This window comes from Taurulus bubalis (assembly GCF_910589615.1).
Source record: "Taurulus bubalis genome assembly, chromosome: 2".
NCBI lineage: Eukaryota > Metazoa > Chordata > Actinopteri > Perciformes > Cottidae > Taurulus > Taurulus bubalis.
In genome coordinates, this window is record NC_136590.1 from 37,164,008 (window position 1) to 37,181,383 (window position 17,376).

Sequence of the window (17,376 nt, forward strand, 5' to 3'; positions counted from 1 at the left end):
AACCGGAACCGAGCCCAGAGCTTTGATACCGGACATTAGCTCGTTAGCAGCTCCCGAAAAGTACCGTCAGGGCTTGTTTCATCCCGTCATGTCTGCGGCCGGGGACTTCGGGAACCCTTTAAGAAAGTTTAAATTGGTCTTTCTCGGGGAACAGAGCGGTAAGTGCGGCGTGAACGTTAATAGAGTTGTTTGGATGTCGAGCCTATGCGATGCTCTGCGGGAGAGTTAAGTTAAGTGAGCCGGCTAACACCAGAGTTTGACGGCTTTGGTGATTAGCTGAGCTAACACTAGCTGCGTAACGTCACACTTGCCTGCGGAATAGACGTGTTGACTTGTTGGCTCACTTCCGTGGAGAGCTGTGATGAGATGGATAGATACTTTATTATCACACTATTAACGGAGGTAGAGTCCGCTACCGTTAGTAGAAAGTTAGTGTCATTTAAGGTGAAGTACAGTGTTTAACATAGTGAAGTAGAATTGGAAGTACTTTATATATAATGACACCAGTTGTATTTTGTCTAAGCAATTACTTCCTAAGTGGAGGCTGCAGTTACACGTTACATACTGTATTTACAGCTGTGTTCAGAAGAATGCTGTACATGAAACAACGTGGCACTGATTCAATCTCAGTCAGATCATCAAACCTGTCCGGTAGCATTCCTGCACTCTCCCTACTCATGTCCCCCCTTTTCCAGCCAGGCTGAACACAAGGTGTGTTTGTACTGGAGGAGAAAGAGGATGGCAGGGAGTGTAGAGCCATACCAAACAATTATGTGTCTGTATTCAAAGGTAGAGGTGTGGGCTTGTCATTATGTAGTCCAACAACTTACTTCCACGGCTTTCCTTTTTCCCCACAGCTGTGTGTTTTGCATACAAAGCTCACAGTGTAAGCTGACTTTGGGGCTGCATGTAGAATTAGTTTGCACAGATCCCACGTCACTCCTGATAGAGGATAATACGTATTTGCTGATACAAAGCACTAATATGATAATATCTTATCCCACATGTAAAATCAGTGTACTGCACTGAATGGGAACGTGTAATAAAAAAAAGATATCGCAATATTTTGCGATTCTAGAGGGGATAATACTTTTTTACATCCTCCTTTTCATTGAAAGACACATGCACATTATTATGGTATTCTTTTTGCAGTGACCTGTAACAATATGTAATTTGTGCAGCCCTAAACATGAAGCCATTCACTGTTGTGGTGCTAAAAACAGTTTGTGACCTGCTGTGACATTGAATAGAAATAATAGTTATGTAATTCACGAAAAACTGTACTTCGTGGTGATCCATTACTTATGGCCTGACATTATCCAATCTGTCTAATAAGGATTATCACTGATCCTGATTGGTGCATCCCTAGGGTAGAAACAGGATATGGTTGTGTTAAAAATGCTGACAAATTGTGCTCTGCCAGTGATTGTTTGTTCAAGGTATTGTGTCCTGAAATATGACTGCGCTCAGCCAGACTGTGTCTGTTTGTGTCAGACTGTGTATGATCAGCTGGGGCTCCTTGTAAACAGCTGTGTTGGCTTTGGCCATGTCATCATCACTTGATGTGCAGTGTAACTGATAATGTAACATGAGCACAGTGAAGCAGGCTGGGGAGTCCTGAGCTCAAAGCAACCGTCTGAGTGTGTCTCTCTGTAATAATGTGCTGAAAGTGGTGTTGTACTTGTAGGCTAAATATCATCAAGGTTGGAAGAAATGTAATAAAACATTTTACAGGTAACATGTTTAGAGAATGTGGAGGAGTGAGCAGAGACGTGGAGCACCACAAATCATTGAAGTTGGTCAGTTCAGGGCTTTAGAAGGGCCATGTATGTGGCCTCAACATTCGTGTCTCTCAACATTCCTCAATCCTCCAACTTCTCCTCCCAATATCTGCACCACACCTTTTTAATGAACAACAATTAGAGACAGTTGCATGACGTGCTGCTTTCAGCCTCAGTCCATAAGTGAGAATGCTGCTTTTCTGTGTTATATCGTTATACATTGAATATTTGGGAAATTTTAAACTTTTGTCACAAAAATATAGAAATAATTAGACTTAACCTCGGGCTCTGCCACATTGTAAAGGGCATTTTTACTATTTTTTGACATTTTATAGAAGAAACAATCAATCAGAATAAAATGGAAGCGATAGTTGCAGCCCTATACTCATGATAGCCACACAATAAATTGGTTATGTTGAATAAGAACTGATTAACGAACAAAACTGAAGTTAAAGTGTGATCATTACACTTACAGTACTTTGTTTCTGTTTGTGTTTTTTAGTGGGAAAGACTTCGCTGATCACCAGGTTCATGTATGACAGCTTTGACAACACTTACCAAGTGAGAAGAATATATCCACCTGATTTAATCACATTTGATAATGTCCATATTATTCTAAAATTCATTAATGGATTGAATAAGGTTATGCATATTAAACTACTTGTCACCCATTTTCAGGCCACAATAGGAATAGATTTCCTGTCGAAAACAATGTACCTTGAAGACCGAACAGTAAGTAAAACATGTTAGACAACGAGTGGTTAATCATTGATTGTTGGGTGTTCTTGTCTTTGTCCAGATTGGGGATATTCTCTTTGTGCCTGCAGCGTTTCAGTTCAAGTTATATCAAGGGACACTCAGATGCTGATTGCTGACATCATTTTGTGTTGTTCTTTTCTTTCTTCAATAATTCAGTTATTGTTCTCTCTGACAAGCACACGCAGCATTTGTACTGTCTTCCAAGTCTGAGTGGGATGCCGTACCCCCCGGACCGTCCCTGTCTTTGTTTGTTTCTCCCCTCAACAAAAGCTTTCTTCCTCTCCTTTCTACCCCTCCATCTATTGTCTTCATTCCTGTTTTGAAATGAAACACCTTACTTGATCAAGAGAGGAGGGTTGATGACAAGTGAAGGGTGATTATTTATTTATTTCCCCCTCCACCCCCCAGGCCCAGACAGCTTGCTCTTGCTGGTGGTCATTCACTACCTGCATGCACTACGTTCTTAGAACTCCCTCTATCGTTTCCCATTTGTCTAACTGTATTCCGTTTTGTTTTTTTCTTCAATTTGCTTACCTCATTTTTTTGTTTTATTGTTTTATTTTCATCCCTTTTTGTTTTTGTTTTTCTCTTCTTTTGTGTTTCCTCCCATCCCCTTCCTGCCCCACAGATCCGGTTGCAGTTGTGGGACACGGCAGGGCAAGAGCGGTTTCGTAGCCTCATCCCGAGCTACATCAGAGACTCTGCTGCTGCTGTCGTAGTGTACGACATCACAAGTAGGTGGATCACCTGTTCACTGTGGCGTTGACGCCACGATTGCCTCGTCCTCTGTTATGTGTACTGTTTTGTTTCACGTTCATGAACAATTTGTTCAAATCGACTCAAAAGCTTTCTTCTCTTGGTAAATGTTTGTTGCCAGATGTGATGCAAGCACATTTATTTTAAATTGTAAAACATCATCAGACTTGGTTATGATGTGAACTCTACTTCCTTCCTGTCACAAACTTGCCCGTGTCACAGCTGAGGCTTTTCACCTCCTGAATACTGATGCCCCGCTTCCTGTTTCTCCTCATCTCTCTTTCAGATGTCAACTCCTTCCAGCAAACAACAAAATGGATTGATGATGTGAGAACGGAGAGAGGAAGTGATGTCATTATCATGTTGGTGGGAAACAAGACAGACCTTGCAGACAAAAGGTAATCTGTCCTTCCTTTCTCCTGCTTCTGTGTAAGTGGGTCTTCTCCATTAAGAGCTTACTAATTAAGTCATAGATTGTTGCTGCTTGCCTGTCAATACAGAGTTCCTCAGCCGTTTTCTGAGGCAGAGTAAGTTATCTTTGCCCTTTGTAGATGTCAAAGCTCTCATTTACTTTTTTTTTATACAGATCAGATCAGATTTTTTACAGATCAAGCGCATACATATATTGATAGTTGTTAGCTGTGATGTTTGATATTTTTGACTGTGTCTACTGTGTGATCCACTTTATCCACCTGTTTTAATGAAGTAAGTTGTGCAATGACTTCTGCTGTGAATCTCTGAACCCCCTTATCTACCGCAGGCAAGTATCTATTGAAGAGGGTGAGCGGAAAGCCAAAGAACTAAATGTAATGTTTATTGAGACTAGTGCGAAAGCGGGCTACAACGTAAAGCAGGTAAGAGTGTGTGTGCGAGTCGTGCTCTGTCGTCCTGCTGCGAACGCTGCCACCTGGGCTCCACCTCCAAAGGTCGCCTGCCACAATCAGAGGTCAAATGTTTGGGAAGTTGCTTTTAAAAAAAATCTTAAATAGACATCTTCGAATAGTTTAGATCTTCTAAAATAGCCATTTAAAAAAACGTACCAAATGCAAAGCCTTCTGTCCCCGTTGTGGGACGTCGAACATTCTGAAGTTTTACCGGACGACTTTTAGTCTCGAGCTCAGATGGCAGCAGCATCGGGAAGGGGCGCGGCTTGTTAGGCCACTTCAATGTAATCACAGTCTGTATTCTCTTTCCCCCTGTCTTTGTCGACGTCTGTGGGCGATGTGTGCGTGTCCCTGTTTGTGTGTTGTGCGCGATGACTCGTGGCTCATCACAGACAGATAACCACAGAGGAGGGAGAGCAGAGAGCAAAAGAGATGAATGTTCTGTTTATTGAAACGAGTGCAAAGACAGGCTACAATGTCAAACAGGTAGAGCGTGTGCCACTTTGTGTGTGTGTGTTCATAGTGCTCATGCGCTCTTCTGATTGGCTTCTATTTCACACAGGCATGCGTGCATAAAACTTTGGCTTCCTCTGTTTGCAAGTGAGGTGTGTGGATTTGTTTTCAAGCTCTCTCACCTGCTAGGAGCAATGATTTGTATTGCCAACTTTTGATCATAAAGCCTGTGAGGTGGGTCAGGGTTTGAAAACCAGTAGGCCCTTTTCACATCAGCACATTCTGACAGGTCTTTGCAGGGTAAACACAGTGTAATTGATCATCTTCATTATGGTCCTGTTCCATTCAGGTGGGTCTATTGTGCATGCTAGCTCACTGGAATGTTTGTGATAAGAACCATAATTAATTTGATAAATTACACCTGTGTTTACCCTGCTATGATGTGGCTAATGTGAAAACGGCCTATGCCGCTACACGGATTAGCACATTAGCTGTTTTTGTTGCATGTGCATAAAGTCTGGTCCTATGTTGTGCTTTTTAGTGGAGCATGTTGAGCATTCTCATGCATTTAACCCTGTCCCTTTTCTAAGAAATCATTTGAATCATCAATCACTTAAAGTCCTCCAAGCTCTATCGATGGAAGGCACAGTGAGGCACAGTTACACCGTATTTTCAAGACACCACTGCTCTGCAGTGGTTGATAAACATGCTGCTAAATTCAAATCAAATTGGGAGGAAGCTCCAGTGGCTGTCTTCCTCTGTGCGAGCTTCAAGCGAACCTTATGCTAAATCATGTCACGGGAATGTACACAGAATGCTGTCTGGATTTCATCCTGTGCTTTTGCCATGCTTTAAGTATATTTCCTTCTCTGACAGACTACTCTATCTGGTTCTCTTTCCCTCCAGCTTTTCCGGCGCGTTGCAGCAGCCCTCCCTGGCATGGATAACACACAGGACAAGAGTAGGGAGGACAGTATCCTTTGTGTACATGTGCACAGCGTCATGACAGAAGGGAGTTGGGGGTCTCATCGCTCTTTTACGTTGCGTCATATGGATAGTCCCTGCCAGGGGTAAAATCTACTGCAGCAGTGGGACAGCTAGCCGTTTAACACATGTGTCCCTTTAGATTTATTTTACTAGTCAGGGCACATAATGTGCTCCAGCTCACTGCATATTTTACTGTGGGTATAATCTTGGAAAAGTGCTCACCATCTCTAGGGTGCAGTCAGTTTGGATTCCCAGCAGTTTGATTCAGATTGAAGATGAGTGTTAATCTACCAGACAACCTTAGTTTTGATCATTTGTATGTAAAAGTGTGACCTTCAAACCTGTAACTGGTGTATATTCACAAGGAAATTCAAGAGTGTGTGTGTGTGTGTGTGTGTGTGTGTGTGTGTGTGTGTGTGTGTGTGTGTGTGTGTGTGTGTGTGTGTGTGTGGTTCTTTAACAGTTTCAGGTTCCTCATTTTCAAAACTTGAATATGTTATCTCAAATAAAGCAGTTGTGGAGTTGAGGTTAGTTCTAATAACCGCTCACATACATTTAAGAGTTGCACTTTCCCGTTCTGTGCTGTTCCTTAACTCTTAAACCCTCCAGTGATCGTCGTAGAGCTGGAGAAGCCACCAGAGCCACCTGCCAACGAAGGAAGCTGTTCCTGCTAATGCCAGTTTATGTCATTGCTTGATATTTCTCTCCTGGCTTTTTAACAAACCCAGTTGTTTTTTCTGTATCTGTACCTTTCACTGCACCCATTTCTGTTCCCCAGCCTCAAAGAGCTCACACACTACAGCTGTTATACTTGCCATTGGGAAAAAAAATGCTCTGAAAGGACTCTAGAAGTCATAAATCACTCACAGTGAATATTTGCACTGTAACACACATACGATAAAACTGTTTTCACAGCTGTTGTCTGTCATTTTAAACAGAAGTCACAGTGCTGTAGTTTATGTCTACTCTTTGAACCAAACTGGAAGAAAAATGTGTTTAAGACATCAATCAAAGTATTGTGTTTAAATATTGCTTTAAGCTTAATACGCACAATGTGGGTGTTGTGCGCATTTGTCAGTAAACATAATTTGTGCTGTTGCAGTTGACTGGCAAGGATTGTGTGTGTCCACGATGCCAGAGCGTGCTTTTAAAACGGAGTGTGCTTTGTGGTGCCTGTACCAGCAGAGTCCAAGTTCTCCCAACATACACCAGCAAGATATGACAAGTGAATACACAGCCACACATCACCACATGGTCTCAGACCAGAACAAACACATGACACCTACGACAAGAGCAACACTATCACTACACCATCCACATTACCGTCCTTCCTCTCTTTCCTCACTTGTCCCTTGAGATGGGTTATTTTGACCGTGGCTTCCATTTTCTATTACCTTTTTATTTGAATAGATCTTGAATTATTTTTTTGTAAAGACTACAGATTTCATAGATTAAAACTATTTCTTTGAAGATAGTGTTTGAGAAGGATGTTCTCATATATAAAGAGTAATCATAAAACCCACTGTAAACATTAGATATGGAGATGTATGCCTGTTGGAGTTCAATTGTAGAGGGCTTCCTTGGCTTTGGGTTTATAGTAGTTAAGTTTGGTATGTTTGATGAACACTTTAAATAATCTTTTTTTTTCTTTGTTAATTTGTTGGTATTGATCTTTTGTTAGTGATTATTCTACATGTGTATTTAATCCACAATGGCATGTAATATTTATTTCAATTGGATTCATATTTCTTTTTTTTATTGCTGTTAATATCTACACTTTGGGTGCAAGTCCTGAATCGCTAATATAATATGCGTCCATCTGGACGACCTCTAAATGGCAATTTGATCTTACTGATAATACAGTGCAATTGTTGTGTGAACTTATATGGAGGGGAGTCTGATTTGTATAGCATAGTAGCCCCTAATGTTTCTGTCTGGAATGGTTTTAAATGAAAAAATAAAAATACACTTGTCACTTCTGCTGGAATTCATCAATGTCCTATTGATGGCTTTAAGATTTGTCTTCAACTACTTACATGGTGTGTTTTAAAATCTGAATTATAAATCAAAGGTTAAATGCTCAGCATTGCAGGGATGCTGATCTGTAAATCTTCAGCCTATCACTTAAAAGTAAAGGTTCACTTTGTATGTAGTGGGACAGCGATCAATAAATCCAACAAACGTGTTAAACAGCACATTTCACGCAGGTTAGAGCAAGACTAAGTTTAAACGTGACTGAGAGGCTGAACAGTGATTACTAATCTACTGTGGCCTAACAACAACACACTAGAACTTAGTTTTCTTTGTATAACTTGAATACAGCAATCAAATATGTTGTTGGTGTTCATTCAACGGTGTGGATCCCTGCTCTCGCGAGACTTGCAAGAATATGACCAGTCGCGGTCCTCCCATGAATGCAAGTCCCGCGACAGTATCCCGGGCTGTTACCCTGGAAACCAAGCTAAACACCTGCGGCTCCACGAGTCGAGCCTCGTTATCTTGAGACCCACGGTCCGCGGGGACATATTGAGTTTTGCTTTGATTTTTGAAGTTATTTTTAAAGCATTTTTACCTCCATAATGGTTGGCGATTACTACGAGACGCTGGAAATAAACAGAAACGCCACAGACGCAGATATCAAAAAGGCGTAAGTTTTAGTAAACTATAACCACCGATATAAAATAGGTTACGATCATCAAAACGAACGTGTTTGATGTCAGTTTTCCTCTTTTACATAACTAGATATCGACGTCTTGCATTGAAGTTTCATCCGAGCAGCAACAGAGAAACGGGAAGCCCCGAGAAATTCAGTCAAGTGGGTGAAGCCTACGACGTGTTAAGCGACCGTGAGTAGCCTCCAACAGCTGAATCTGGGAAACAATCCACCGTCTTTTAACATGGAGACTGTGAGTCTCCAACAATAACCTGTGTTCTTTGTGACAGTTCGAAAGAAGGCAACCTACGATAAGTTTGGTCAGGAGGGTCTAACAGGTGGGATCCCACCTGAGTTTGGCAGCAGTGGGGCCTGGTCATCTAAATATGTCTACCACGGGAAGCCAGACAAAACATTCAGAGAGTTTTTTGGAGGCGACAATCCATTTGCAGGTGAGAGAAACCACACAATAAAGGTGCTTACTAAAAATGTCATACTAATTGTATTAATTAAAGTTGATCCTTTCCCAGACTTCTTTACAAACGATGCACCGCTTCAGTTCGGCGGCCTGCAGCACGAAGTGGTGAAGACACAAGGTCCTCACATAGAGAGAGACCTTCATTTGTCCCTGGATGATCTCTTCCACGGATGCAGAAAACACATTAAGATATCTCGCAGGGTAAGAGCTATTGTACGTGAGATGACTATCTGCTTTCCTCCCATGGCTTATTCATATTTTTTTATTTCCTTTTTTGTCTGATTTGTTTACCAGGTTATGAATGAGGATGGATGCACGTCCATTATCAAAGACAAGATCCTGGCTATAAATGTGAAGCCCGGATGGAAAGAAGGCACGAGAATTATTTTCCCTGAAGAGGGAGATCAGGTAAAAGAACAATGCATCACCATTTGTGATTTAAAACAACTGCAATAATGGTCATTGATAACCATATGCTGTAATACTATGAAGGGGATTTGACCTGTTGTTCTAGTTATTTGTCTTTAAAAAAGGGCTGAGAAAGTGTGATTTGTAATGGTTTCACTAGTTTGGTTCAGGTTAGCATAAGTTGTTGAGGCGAGGATAAGTTATTTTGGATAAAAGCAATTAGGCTGTGGTCATATTCTGCACGGTTCCTCTATTTCTTTGCCGAATAATGCAACATTTCTTACAAGAAAGTGTTTTATGGCCTGAGTTCTGGCTTGTGACGCTGTCCCTGGTGCTGATTTATCAAACATTCGTTTAGAGCTGATTCCTCAGCGAATGGGACTTCATGATGTACAACCATAGCTTTTAGATGATATGGGATAAATCATAAAGTACGTATTAATTTGCTTAATATTGAATGTATTTTTTTTTTATAGCAAGTCTCAATGCTTATTGGAATTATTCTTGGTGAATAAGTGATAATGTTGATGAACAATGACAGGAAACCTGCTCAAGCTGTTGACCACAGAATGCAAGACTGGATATATGTATCAGGGGAAGATAACCGAAAATAATGCTTAAATATGAACCTCTAAGAAAATATATTTTTTTAAAGGTTGTAATTTCCACTGTATCTGATGCAATACCACCAGTAGGTGGCCTCAGCTGATCTCTTTCAAAGTGCTCACATGCTTATATGAATATAACCCACCTTGTAATTAGCGACTTATTTTTAGGGACCAAACAGCATCCCTGGAGATATTGTGTTCATAGTGCGACAGACCAGTCATCTCCTATTCGTAAGACAACACAATGACCTGATCTACAAGGTACAAATCACTCTGCAGATGGTGAGTCATATTAATGGAAGCCAGGATAATTATTGGTAATACTTAAAGAGTTGGCTGGAGCAGAATAACACTGAACCTTTCCCACAGGCCTTGACTGGGTTCTCTGTGGACGTGCAGACACTAGATGGCAGGCTAATCAGTATTCCCGTCAATGACATTGTCCAGTAAGTGGAATACTAAATAACTGAATTCATGTTTTGTCATCCTATTCATTTGACTCTCTCAAAGCTGATTTAAACATAAAGATCAAAATAGAGAGAGCTGATCATAAGAAACGCAAGCCCTTTATATAAACAGTACACTGATATTACGAAGACATTTCTTGATGAATAATCGTTTTAGGTTTGTGAATCAAGTGCATCAATTACCATGTTCCTGTCTCTGATTTGTTTCACAACACATCAGCCCTTCGTACAACAAAGTGGTGACTGGAGAAGGAATGCCACTGTCCCAAGATCCTGACCAGAGGGGAAACCTCATCATTACGTTTGACATCCAGTTTCCAGAGAAGCTCTCCGCCGAAAGGAAGTGTCTGATCAAACAAGCTCTAGCTTATATATAGTGAACAGATTCTATTACATGTGTTGCTATCCTGTGACTCATGATTAATGTGGTCATGAAAGAGAGAGACGTAGCAACACAATTTGTATAACTTTGACACTTTGAGTTGAAATATACACTAGGAGGCGAACAAAACGTAAATAAATTTGTAAACAACATCCCTGTGCTACAACATCTGCCTTCTCACATAAGATAATGGTTACGGTACAGCTGTGAAGTTGTGGTTTGCTGCCGTTAGGGCTCGTTTCAGCTGCTCGTACGTCACAAACATCACCACGTTCCACGAGCCCAGGCGTAGGAAAGATGGCATGAACCTCAAGGAAAAAAAACAGATAAACAACATGATAAATTGCCACTCATCCATATTAACAGCTGTTTTGTACATTTACTTTACAACCCTGTTCTCTCTTCACCCTCCTCTATAAATGTTTGATTTATATCCTCACCAATCCTCTCAATATTGTCCACTCAGTCAATGCTTACCCCTTATAAAAGGCCAGCGGCCCCTCTTTGGTCATCATGGCAGCAGCACAATTGAGGACACTGCTGTACCGACCAAGAGCAGCGTTCATATATCTTGTCTTGACCACATCAACTGGAGACGCAGTCACTGTTGTGCACAGCCCAGCACCAAAGGCTGATACAAAGTGGCATGGCAGATTGTCTGTGGAGTAAAAGATGAACGTTACTGCTCTAAAGAGAAGAACACCGGGACATAATGGCATGCCTCTGCGTCATGTTGGACTGCAGCCATTGTTTTACCTGTCAGGGGAGTGGACTTAAGGAGTTTATCCTTGATGAAATCGTATGTCACCAGCTCAGTGCAGTTGACAATTGCATTTCGTGCAATGTTTGGAGCTGTACCTGCGTGATGATGTAAAAGGGTTGTTTTAAGAAATTAAAGGAGATGCTTTAATAGCTAAATAATCATCTTAAACTCAAGCTACTGTACCTTTCCACAGACCACGAATGCCTTCTTCTTTTGCAATGGTCTTGTAAGCATCAATAGTGCTACAGTAGCGTCTGGCTTGCCCTGGAGTCCTGGCCTGTGCCTGGAGGCGGACCTTCACTACATCTGTAGGCTGAGCAAAAGCAACCGCCATGGCCCCAGTGGTACTTCCTGCGAGCAGCCGACTGCCGATACCAACCTCTGAACCAGAGAGGAGGCAGGTGTCAGGCCTGATTGGTGCAGGACTCCCTTGACTAGCTAAGATCGGAATACATTCATAGATACTCACGATCAGAGCCTTTGGTGTAGAACTGTTTGACAGAGTCATAGAGACCAATGCGGACAGAGGCGAAGCTCATCTGCCTCTGGAGTCCTGCCACCAGGCCACTGTAAAGGCTCCTGGGCCCCTCTGTGCGCACCATGGTGGTGATGGTGCCAAACACTCCACGGTACTTCACTGCAGACCCTTTCCCTGCAGCTGCTGAAGCCCTGACCTCTCCTTGTATCTGTGCAAGATAAAAGATTATAGTAGGTGAAGATAAGAAAGAATGGAGCACTGTTTCATACAGTATACTCACATACGTATGTGCACATTCAATACCAACATTTGATGTGTTGATGGAAATAACTTTGATATTTGCAGCAAGCAAGCAAGCTTGTTTACCTGAAGCCGCACTTTGGCGGTGTCCAGGGGAAAGGTGAGCAGGTCAGCGAAGCAGCCTGCAGCTCCGGCTCCTACAAACTTCACAGCTGCTGATGGAGGCACATCTGCAGGTCCAAATCCAACCATTTTTCCCGAATTATTTCGATCAATAGATGGATTGAAGAGTGGCTTATTAATGTAGACAGGACAAGACGCTCCTCCAAAATCTGAAAAAGATAGAGCCCAAAACACATTTCATCCAAATGTATTTTATGGAAAAGTGCTCTGAGCTATTGTATGGCTCATTTAACACCTTCATTAAGCAAAAGAAACATCCTGAAGTAGAGGTTTCAGTGATGCTAAATGAAAGACAGCTGTTCAGTACATTATGTGCAGACAGGGCTCACTTAAGCTAAAACACATTACACGTTGTATTTAAAGTGTGAGTTTTGGTTATTCATTCTTACCTTTAATGGAGCAGTTTATGAAAGAAACATTAGATATCAGGATTCTCTAAAGGAGTCTCTCTGGCTGAACTTTGTCCCAGCTATCATTTGGTTTCCTTGTTTTTCCATAGAAGATTTTTCAGAAGTGATGAGCCTTAAAATCATACTCCAAATCCTGAAAAGAAAAAACAGACATAATGTAAAAAAAACAAAAGCATCGAAAGGGTACAACAATAGTTTAGATATAACCAGAATACACACATATACCGTTATTTCAGTTATAGAAGTTAAAATGCCTGGCAAAACTCCTCTCCAAGTGACAATAGCCCAATGAATCGTTGAATGAACAGGATGCAGTAGTGTGAGGAAGAGAGCCGCCTCTTTAAATACTGCCCTGTTCTTGTTACATCATGGCATGTGTTGCCGGTTGGGCCCCACCCCCACTATGTCTATATGGTCTGCCTGCTGGAAGACTGTAAACCTGCCTGCGTGACGAACAGCCTCTGGTTGTGTTTGTCTGATTCTGTATGTGTTGGAACATATTTTATCTCCGTCCCCTTGACTTCATAATCAAGCTTCCTCTGAATTGTGTCCTCGGACCAACGACGACTGTAAAAAGCATAATGTGATTGATTAGACAGGCTCAATGTATAGAGAGTTGAATATTTTGTGAAAAGAAAACGTTAAATTGCCAAATTTGATTTTCTAACTCGCTAATGCATGTTCCGTGTGAAGGTCTGTACATGAGATTATAGTACAGGGAGCACAGAGAGAAATTAAATGCTGTGTCATGCTGATTATTCAAGATCAGCGCCCACCAAATTTGATCCGTATGTTCAGACCCTTTCTCTCTGCACAGCTTCTTTTTTTTAAGAAGTGATCCATGACCTGTTACTGCAATGATTGATGAGCAATGCAGCATTTACTTTCTACGTTATTTGTCAGAAGTTATTTTATTTCACAGCTCTGCTTTCAGAACACCTCCTCCTATCAGATAATCTTTTGTGTTGTGAACACAGACGCAAAACACCTCTCCAATCTGAAATAGACACTCATTTTTCTTTCATAAGGACTGATAATTCAAGAAGAAGGTTTTGTGATGTGAAGATAGAAGTCAGGTCAATGCACAACTCTTCTATACGGTACCTAAATATTAAGCTACTTGAATGTTTATTACTTGGGTTATGGAGAAACATAATTCTGGAAATTGATTCATATTTGCTTGACAAAGACAGGCTTTGAAGCCATGTCTTGATGTCTATTGTCTTTCCCAAATCATTCCAATTTTCATCAAATATGAATTGAATTATAATATGTGATTATTTTATAGCAATTTCTCTTACTGGCTGATTTCTAATTATAACGTGAAATACATCCTGTGTAGTTGTCTCATTTGACTTGAAGACTTTGAGATGGTGCCTACTGCTGATTTCTGCCACAATGAAATATACTGAATAGTGTCCCACTTAAATCCCCAGATGCTCTGAATTCAGTAATCTAATCTAAATCTAATTTATCACTCCACTTCAGTCACTTTATAAACTTTTATATATACATCTAACTACACGTTTTTAAACAGTATTCCAGGATTGGCGGATGTAACAAAGCTAACAAAGCATGAAAAGAAAATTAAATAATAGACATAGAAAAAAATGGCACTTTTTGTATTCATTTTCGCATCATTTGTTACTGTTTGCAACATATTAATGACTTATCGACCAGCAATAAATCATTCTATTTACAATGAGCAGCCCATTGATTTACCTATAAGTCCCTGATCGCATATACAAACAATGGTAAACATTGTGAACCACAACACGGGAAGCAACATGAGGAACATAGAAATGGTCACTGTTTAGATCTGTGTTGCCAGAATCAATATGTCTATTTCCCTCATGGAAATCCTAACCTGAATAACAGATACAATTACACTATAACATTGCTCACACTATCTCACAGTTCATTCTTGTAAACATCCATTTTCAAAGGTATGTAACAGCAAGCTGATTAAGGGTTTAGTAGCCTATATACAGTATGTAGAAAAGAGATCAAACATACAGTAACCCTGTGGAATTACAATTTCACATCCATCTTACACTCCTGAATAAGCATTTTTAAAGCACAAAATGTCTCTTTATACTTGCATCCCTAAATCATTCTGGTATTGCAACAATGTCCTCAGAGTCTGTATATTCAGGAAGTTGAAGAGCTTCATCTTGCTGCCACGAGTCTTCCTCACATCTGTTTCCAACCCTGGGTCACCACTGCATCGCGGTGAAGGTTAGGCCGTTGTGTCTGTGCCGTCTAAAGAAATAGTCTGACAAGCTGAGGTCAAAACGGTGACTCCCAGTACTGTTGTGCGCCTCTTTTAATTTGTTCATATGTCACAAACATCACAATGTTCCACGACCCCAGTCGCAGGAAAGAAGGCATGAACCTAAAGGAGACAACGGAAAGGAAAGTAAGGAAGTGTCCCAAAAAGGTTGTATTATTGTGGTTTGGTTCACTGCTCTGGAGGCACATGCTTACCCTTTATAGAAGGCTGTGAGTCCTTCATTTCTCACCATGGTGAGAGCACAGTTGATGGAGCTCCTGTACTGGCCGTCTGCCGAATTCATGTACCGCGTTTTGACGACATCCACAGGTGAAGCCACTACTGTTGTGCAGAAGCCTGCACTAAAGGCAGCAGTGAAGTGGCACGGCAGGTTGTCTGTGGGAGAAAATAAGCTGAATCACATTCTTCCAGAATAATATTTGGATGTATAAGAAATTGGAATCATATTTTCAGTTTCTGCAATAATGTCTTTGCTTTACCACCACACCTGTCATTAGGCCATACTTCAGGATGAGTTCTTTGGTCATGTCATAGGTCACCAGCTCTGCACAGTTTACAATGGAATTACGGGTGATGTTGGGCATACAACCTAAAAAAAAAAAAAAAGGGAGTACGGTCACGAGAATACCATGATAAGAAATATATATATATAACGCTTTTTAAAAAAAATATATATTTGAAGTAACATGACAAGCACCTTTCCAAAGTCCCCGTACTCCCTCATTTCGGGCAATCGTCTTGTAGGCTTCCAGGGTGCTGTTGTATCTCCTCCCACCGTCAGCCAGTCGCACCTGGGCTTGGAAACGCACCTTCACCACATCTGTTGGTTGAGCTAAAGCCACAGCCAGGGCTCCTGTGGTACATCCCGCCAAGAGCCGAGTCACAATCCCAGCACCTGCGCAGCAGTATTTTAGTCACAATGGAGCATTGGGAAAGAAGCCACATGGTTCCTATATGACTCAATGATACTCAGGTTGTGCAACTCACTCTCAGTGCCTCGAGTGTAGAATTGCTTCATGGAGTCGTAAAGGCCGATTCGGATAGAGGCGAAGCTCATCTGCCTCTGGAGTCCTGCCACCAGTCCGTTGTAAAGACTCCTGGACCCCTCTGTGCGCGCTATGGTGGTGATGGTGCCAAACACTCCTCGATACTTCAATGCACTGCCCCCTTTAATGTTCTGAGACTCTCCCTGAATCTGGACAGTAACATTACATTCAAGAATTGTTAAGTCTTTATAAAACATATTTGGAGCAAAATTAAGTTAAAATGTGTCTCCTGCTTCTAACCTGTAGTCTGACTTTGGCGGTATCCAATGGAAAGGTGATGAGGTCAGCAATGCAGCCCGCCGTGCCTGCTCCGAAGAACTTAACTGCCGCAGAGGGCACCGCGTCTTTGGGCTTGATGCCAACCATTTCTACGTCTAGATTGATGAATGCAAAAATCTGCACTTGCTTTTCCCCCAGGACCCCTGTGCATATCAAACCACACACGGCAAAGAAAGTCATCACTCAGCTAAAGACAGACACACACAGAATCTCACAGTTGGTTCTGATTACAACATCCACATATCTCCAGTAACTGTGGTAAAACCCGATTGTACTTGAGTGTACAATAATATGTGTTAATGCTAAACATTGCTCATGCCTGTAAGCTTCAAGTTTTTTTGAGAAGTACTCTTTAGTCTTTGTTACATTACAAACTGTTATGGAAATGCCTTGGGCCATAAATGCTGTTTTAGAGGAGTCAGCCAGCATACTGCCACTGACTTTAAAAACATGCATTTATCATTTACTTGCATTCAAGGAGAGTTTGTATTGTTTGTTTCACATATTTCATTAATAGCTGTATCCTTATGATAGCCGAATAATACAGTGTAACTGAAGCAGAGATATAAAACTGTTCAGAGTTCAAGCACTTAAATATTTATTTTTCATTGGTCATGAAAGTAAGTTTTTTAAATTACTGTTATCTTCATGTGGGAGTTTACCGAGATAGTTTTCCAGGAAAGTTATAATCCAGCACAGAGAAAGAATATACAGTCCTTTCGGCAGTTAGTCCCTCCTGTGTCCTCGTCCCATGCTGTATGCTTTGTGTGGAAGGATAAGAAGACGCTGCTGATTATATAAGCACCTTTTGCACATGACTGCCGGAAGGCATGACAAGTTGATCCCACCTGTTATGCATATCTCATGTTTACCAGTCTGTGGGACATCTGAGCACTTGTTGATCTGTTCCTAACAGTGTCATCAAGGTACCCTGGCACAGACTCAGACACTATGAGTACATATGAACATTGAGAATATGTTCATGTTTCTTCACGTCTCATTTTCTAAAACTTGCTGACAATATTGTGAATTTATTCAAGCTTCAAACCCAGAACCTAAAGTGTACTT

The 17,376-nt window shown here is 41.2% G+C and overlaps 3 protein-coding genes across 7 annotated transcripts; 2 read left to right on the forward strand and 1 right to left on the reverse strand.

The window, feature by feature from the left end:
* Window positions 1-7,599, forward strand: LOC306753672 (ras-related protein Rab-6A). 3 transcript variants are annotated; one of them, XM_079237571.1, is made up of 8 exons: window positions 1-158; window positions 2,284-2,342; window positions 2,460-2,513; window positions 3,169-3,274; window positions 3,583-3,694; window positions 4,057-4,150; window positions 5,540-5,606; window positions 6,230-7,599. In XM_079237571.1, the coding sequence occupies exons 1-8, from the start codon at window positions 89-91 to the stop codon at window positions 6,292-6,294; spliced, it is 627 nt and encodes a 208-aa protein (XP_079093697.1). In that variant the 5' UTR covers window positions 1-88; the 3' UTR covers window positions 6,295-7,599. The 3 variants fall into 3 exon arrangements, 2 of the variants coding, with proteins under 2 accessions (XP_079093697.1, XP_079093698.1); XM_079237572.1 differs by lacking the exon at window positions 4,057-4,150 and adding an exon at window positions 4,573-4,666; XR_013771239.1 differs by lacking the exon at window positions 6,230-7,599 and having other exon boundaries at window positions 4,057-4,666; window positions 5,540-5,588.
* Window positions 7,600-8,199: 600 nt separating this feature from the next.
* On the forward strand, window positions 8,200-10,674 carry dnajb13 (DnaJ heat shock protein family (Hsp40) member B13; the record flags this gene model as incomplete). Its single annotated transcript, XM_079237570.1, has 8 exons — window positions 8,200-8,267; window positions 8,363-8,466; window positions 8,564-8,725; window positions 8,804-8,952; window positions 9,046-9,159; window positions 9,936-10,049; window positions 10,137-10,213; window positions 10,455-10,674. 8 exons carry the CDS (start codon window positions 8,200-8,202, stop codon window positions 10,609-10,611), a joined length of 945 nt encoding a protein of 314 aa, XP_079093696.1. The 3' UTR covers window positions 10,612-10,674.
* A 135-nt stretch (window positions 10,675-10,809) lies between these two features.
* LOC306753670 (dicarboxylate carrier UCP2-like) lies at window positions 10,810-17,065 on the reverse strand (the record flags this gene model as incomplete). Of its 3 annotated transcripts, XM_079237567.1 has the most annotated exons (7): window positions 14,179-15,085; window positions 15,178-15,358; window positions 15,471-15,572; window positions 15,681-15,878; window positions 15,971-16,178; window positions 16,270-16,451; window positions 16,971-17,065. In XM_079237567.1, 6 exons carry the CDS (start codon window positions 16,393-16,395, stop codon window positions 14,980-14,982), a joined length of 921 nt encoding a protein of 306 aa, XP_079093693.1. The 3 variants fall into 3 exon arrangements, with proteins under 3 accessions (XP_079093694.1, XP_079093695.1, XP_079093693.1); XM_079237568.1 differs by lacking the exons at window positions 14,179-15,085; window positions 15,178-15,358; window positions 15,471-15,572; ... (2 more) ...; window positions 16,270-16,451; window positions 16,971-17,065 and adding exons at window positions 10,810-10,924; window positions 11,094-11,274; window positions 11,373-11,474; ... (1 more) ...; window positions 11,849-12,065; window positions 12,224-12,349; XM_079237569.1 differs by lacking the exons at window positions 14,179-15,085; window positions 15,178-15,358; window positions 15,471-15,572; ... (2 more) ...; window positions 16,270-16,451; window positions 16,971-17,065 and adding exons at window positions 10,810-10,924; window positions 11,094-11,274; window positions 11,373-11,474; window positions 11,849-12,065; window positions 12,224-12,349.
* Between the last annotated feature and the right edge of the window lie 311 nt (window positions 17,066-17,376).

Bases quoted from the DNA above. Each gene is read 5' to 3' on its own strand.
- LOC306753672 (XM_079237571.1), top strand. From the start codon at position 89: ATGTCTGCGGCCGGGGACTTCGGGAACCCTTTAAGAAAGTTTAAATTG. The intron at 159-2,283 runs GTAAGTGCGGCG...TGTGTTTTTTAG, and splicing joins CTTTCTCGGGGAACAGAGCG to TGGGAAAGACTTCGCTGATC. The intron at 3,695-4,056 runs GTAATCTGTCCT...TATCTACCGCAG, and splicing joins ACAGACCTTGCAGACAAAAG to GCAAGTATCTATTGAAGAGG.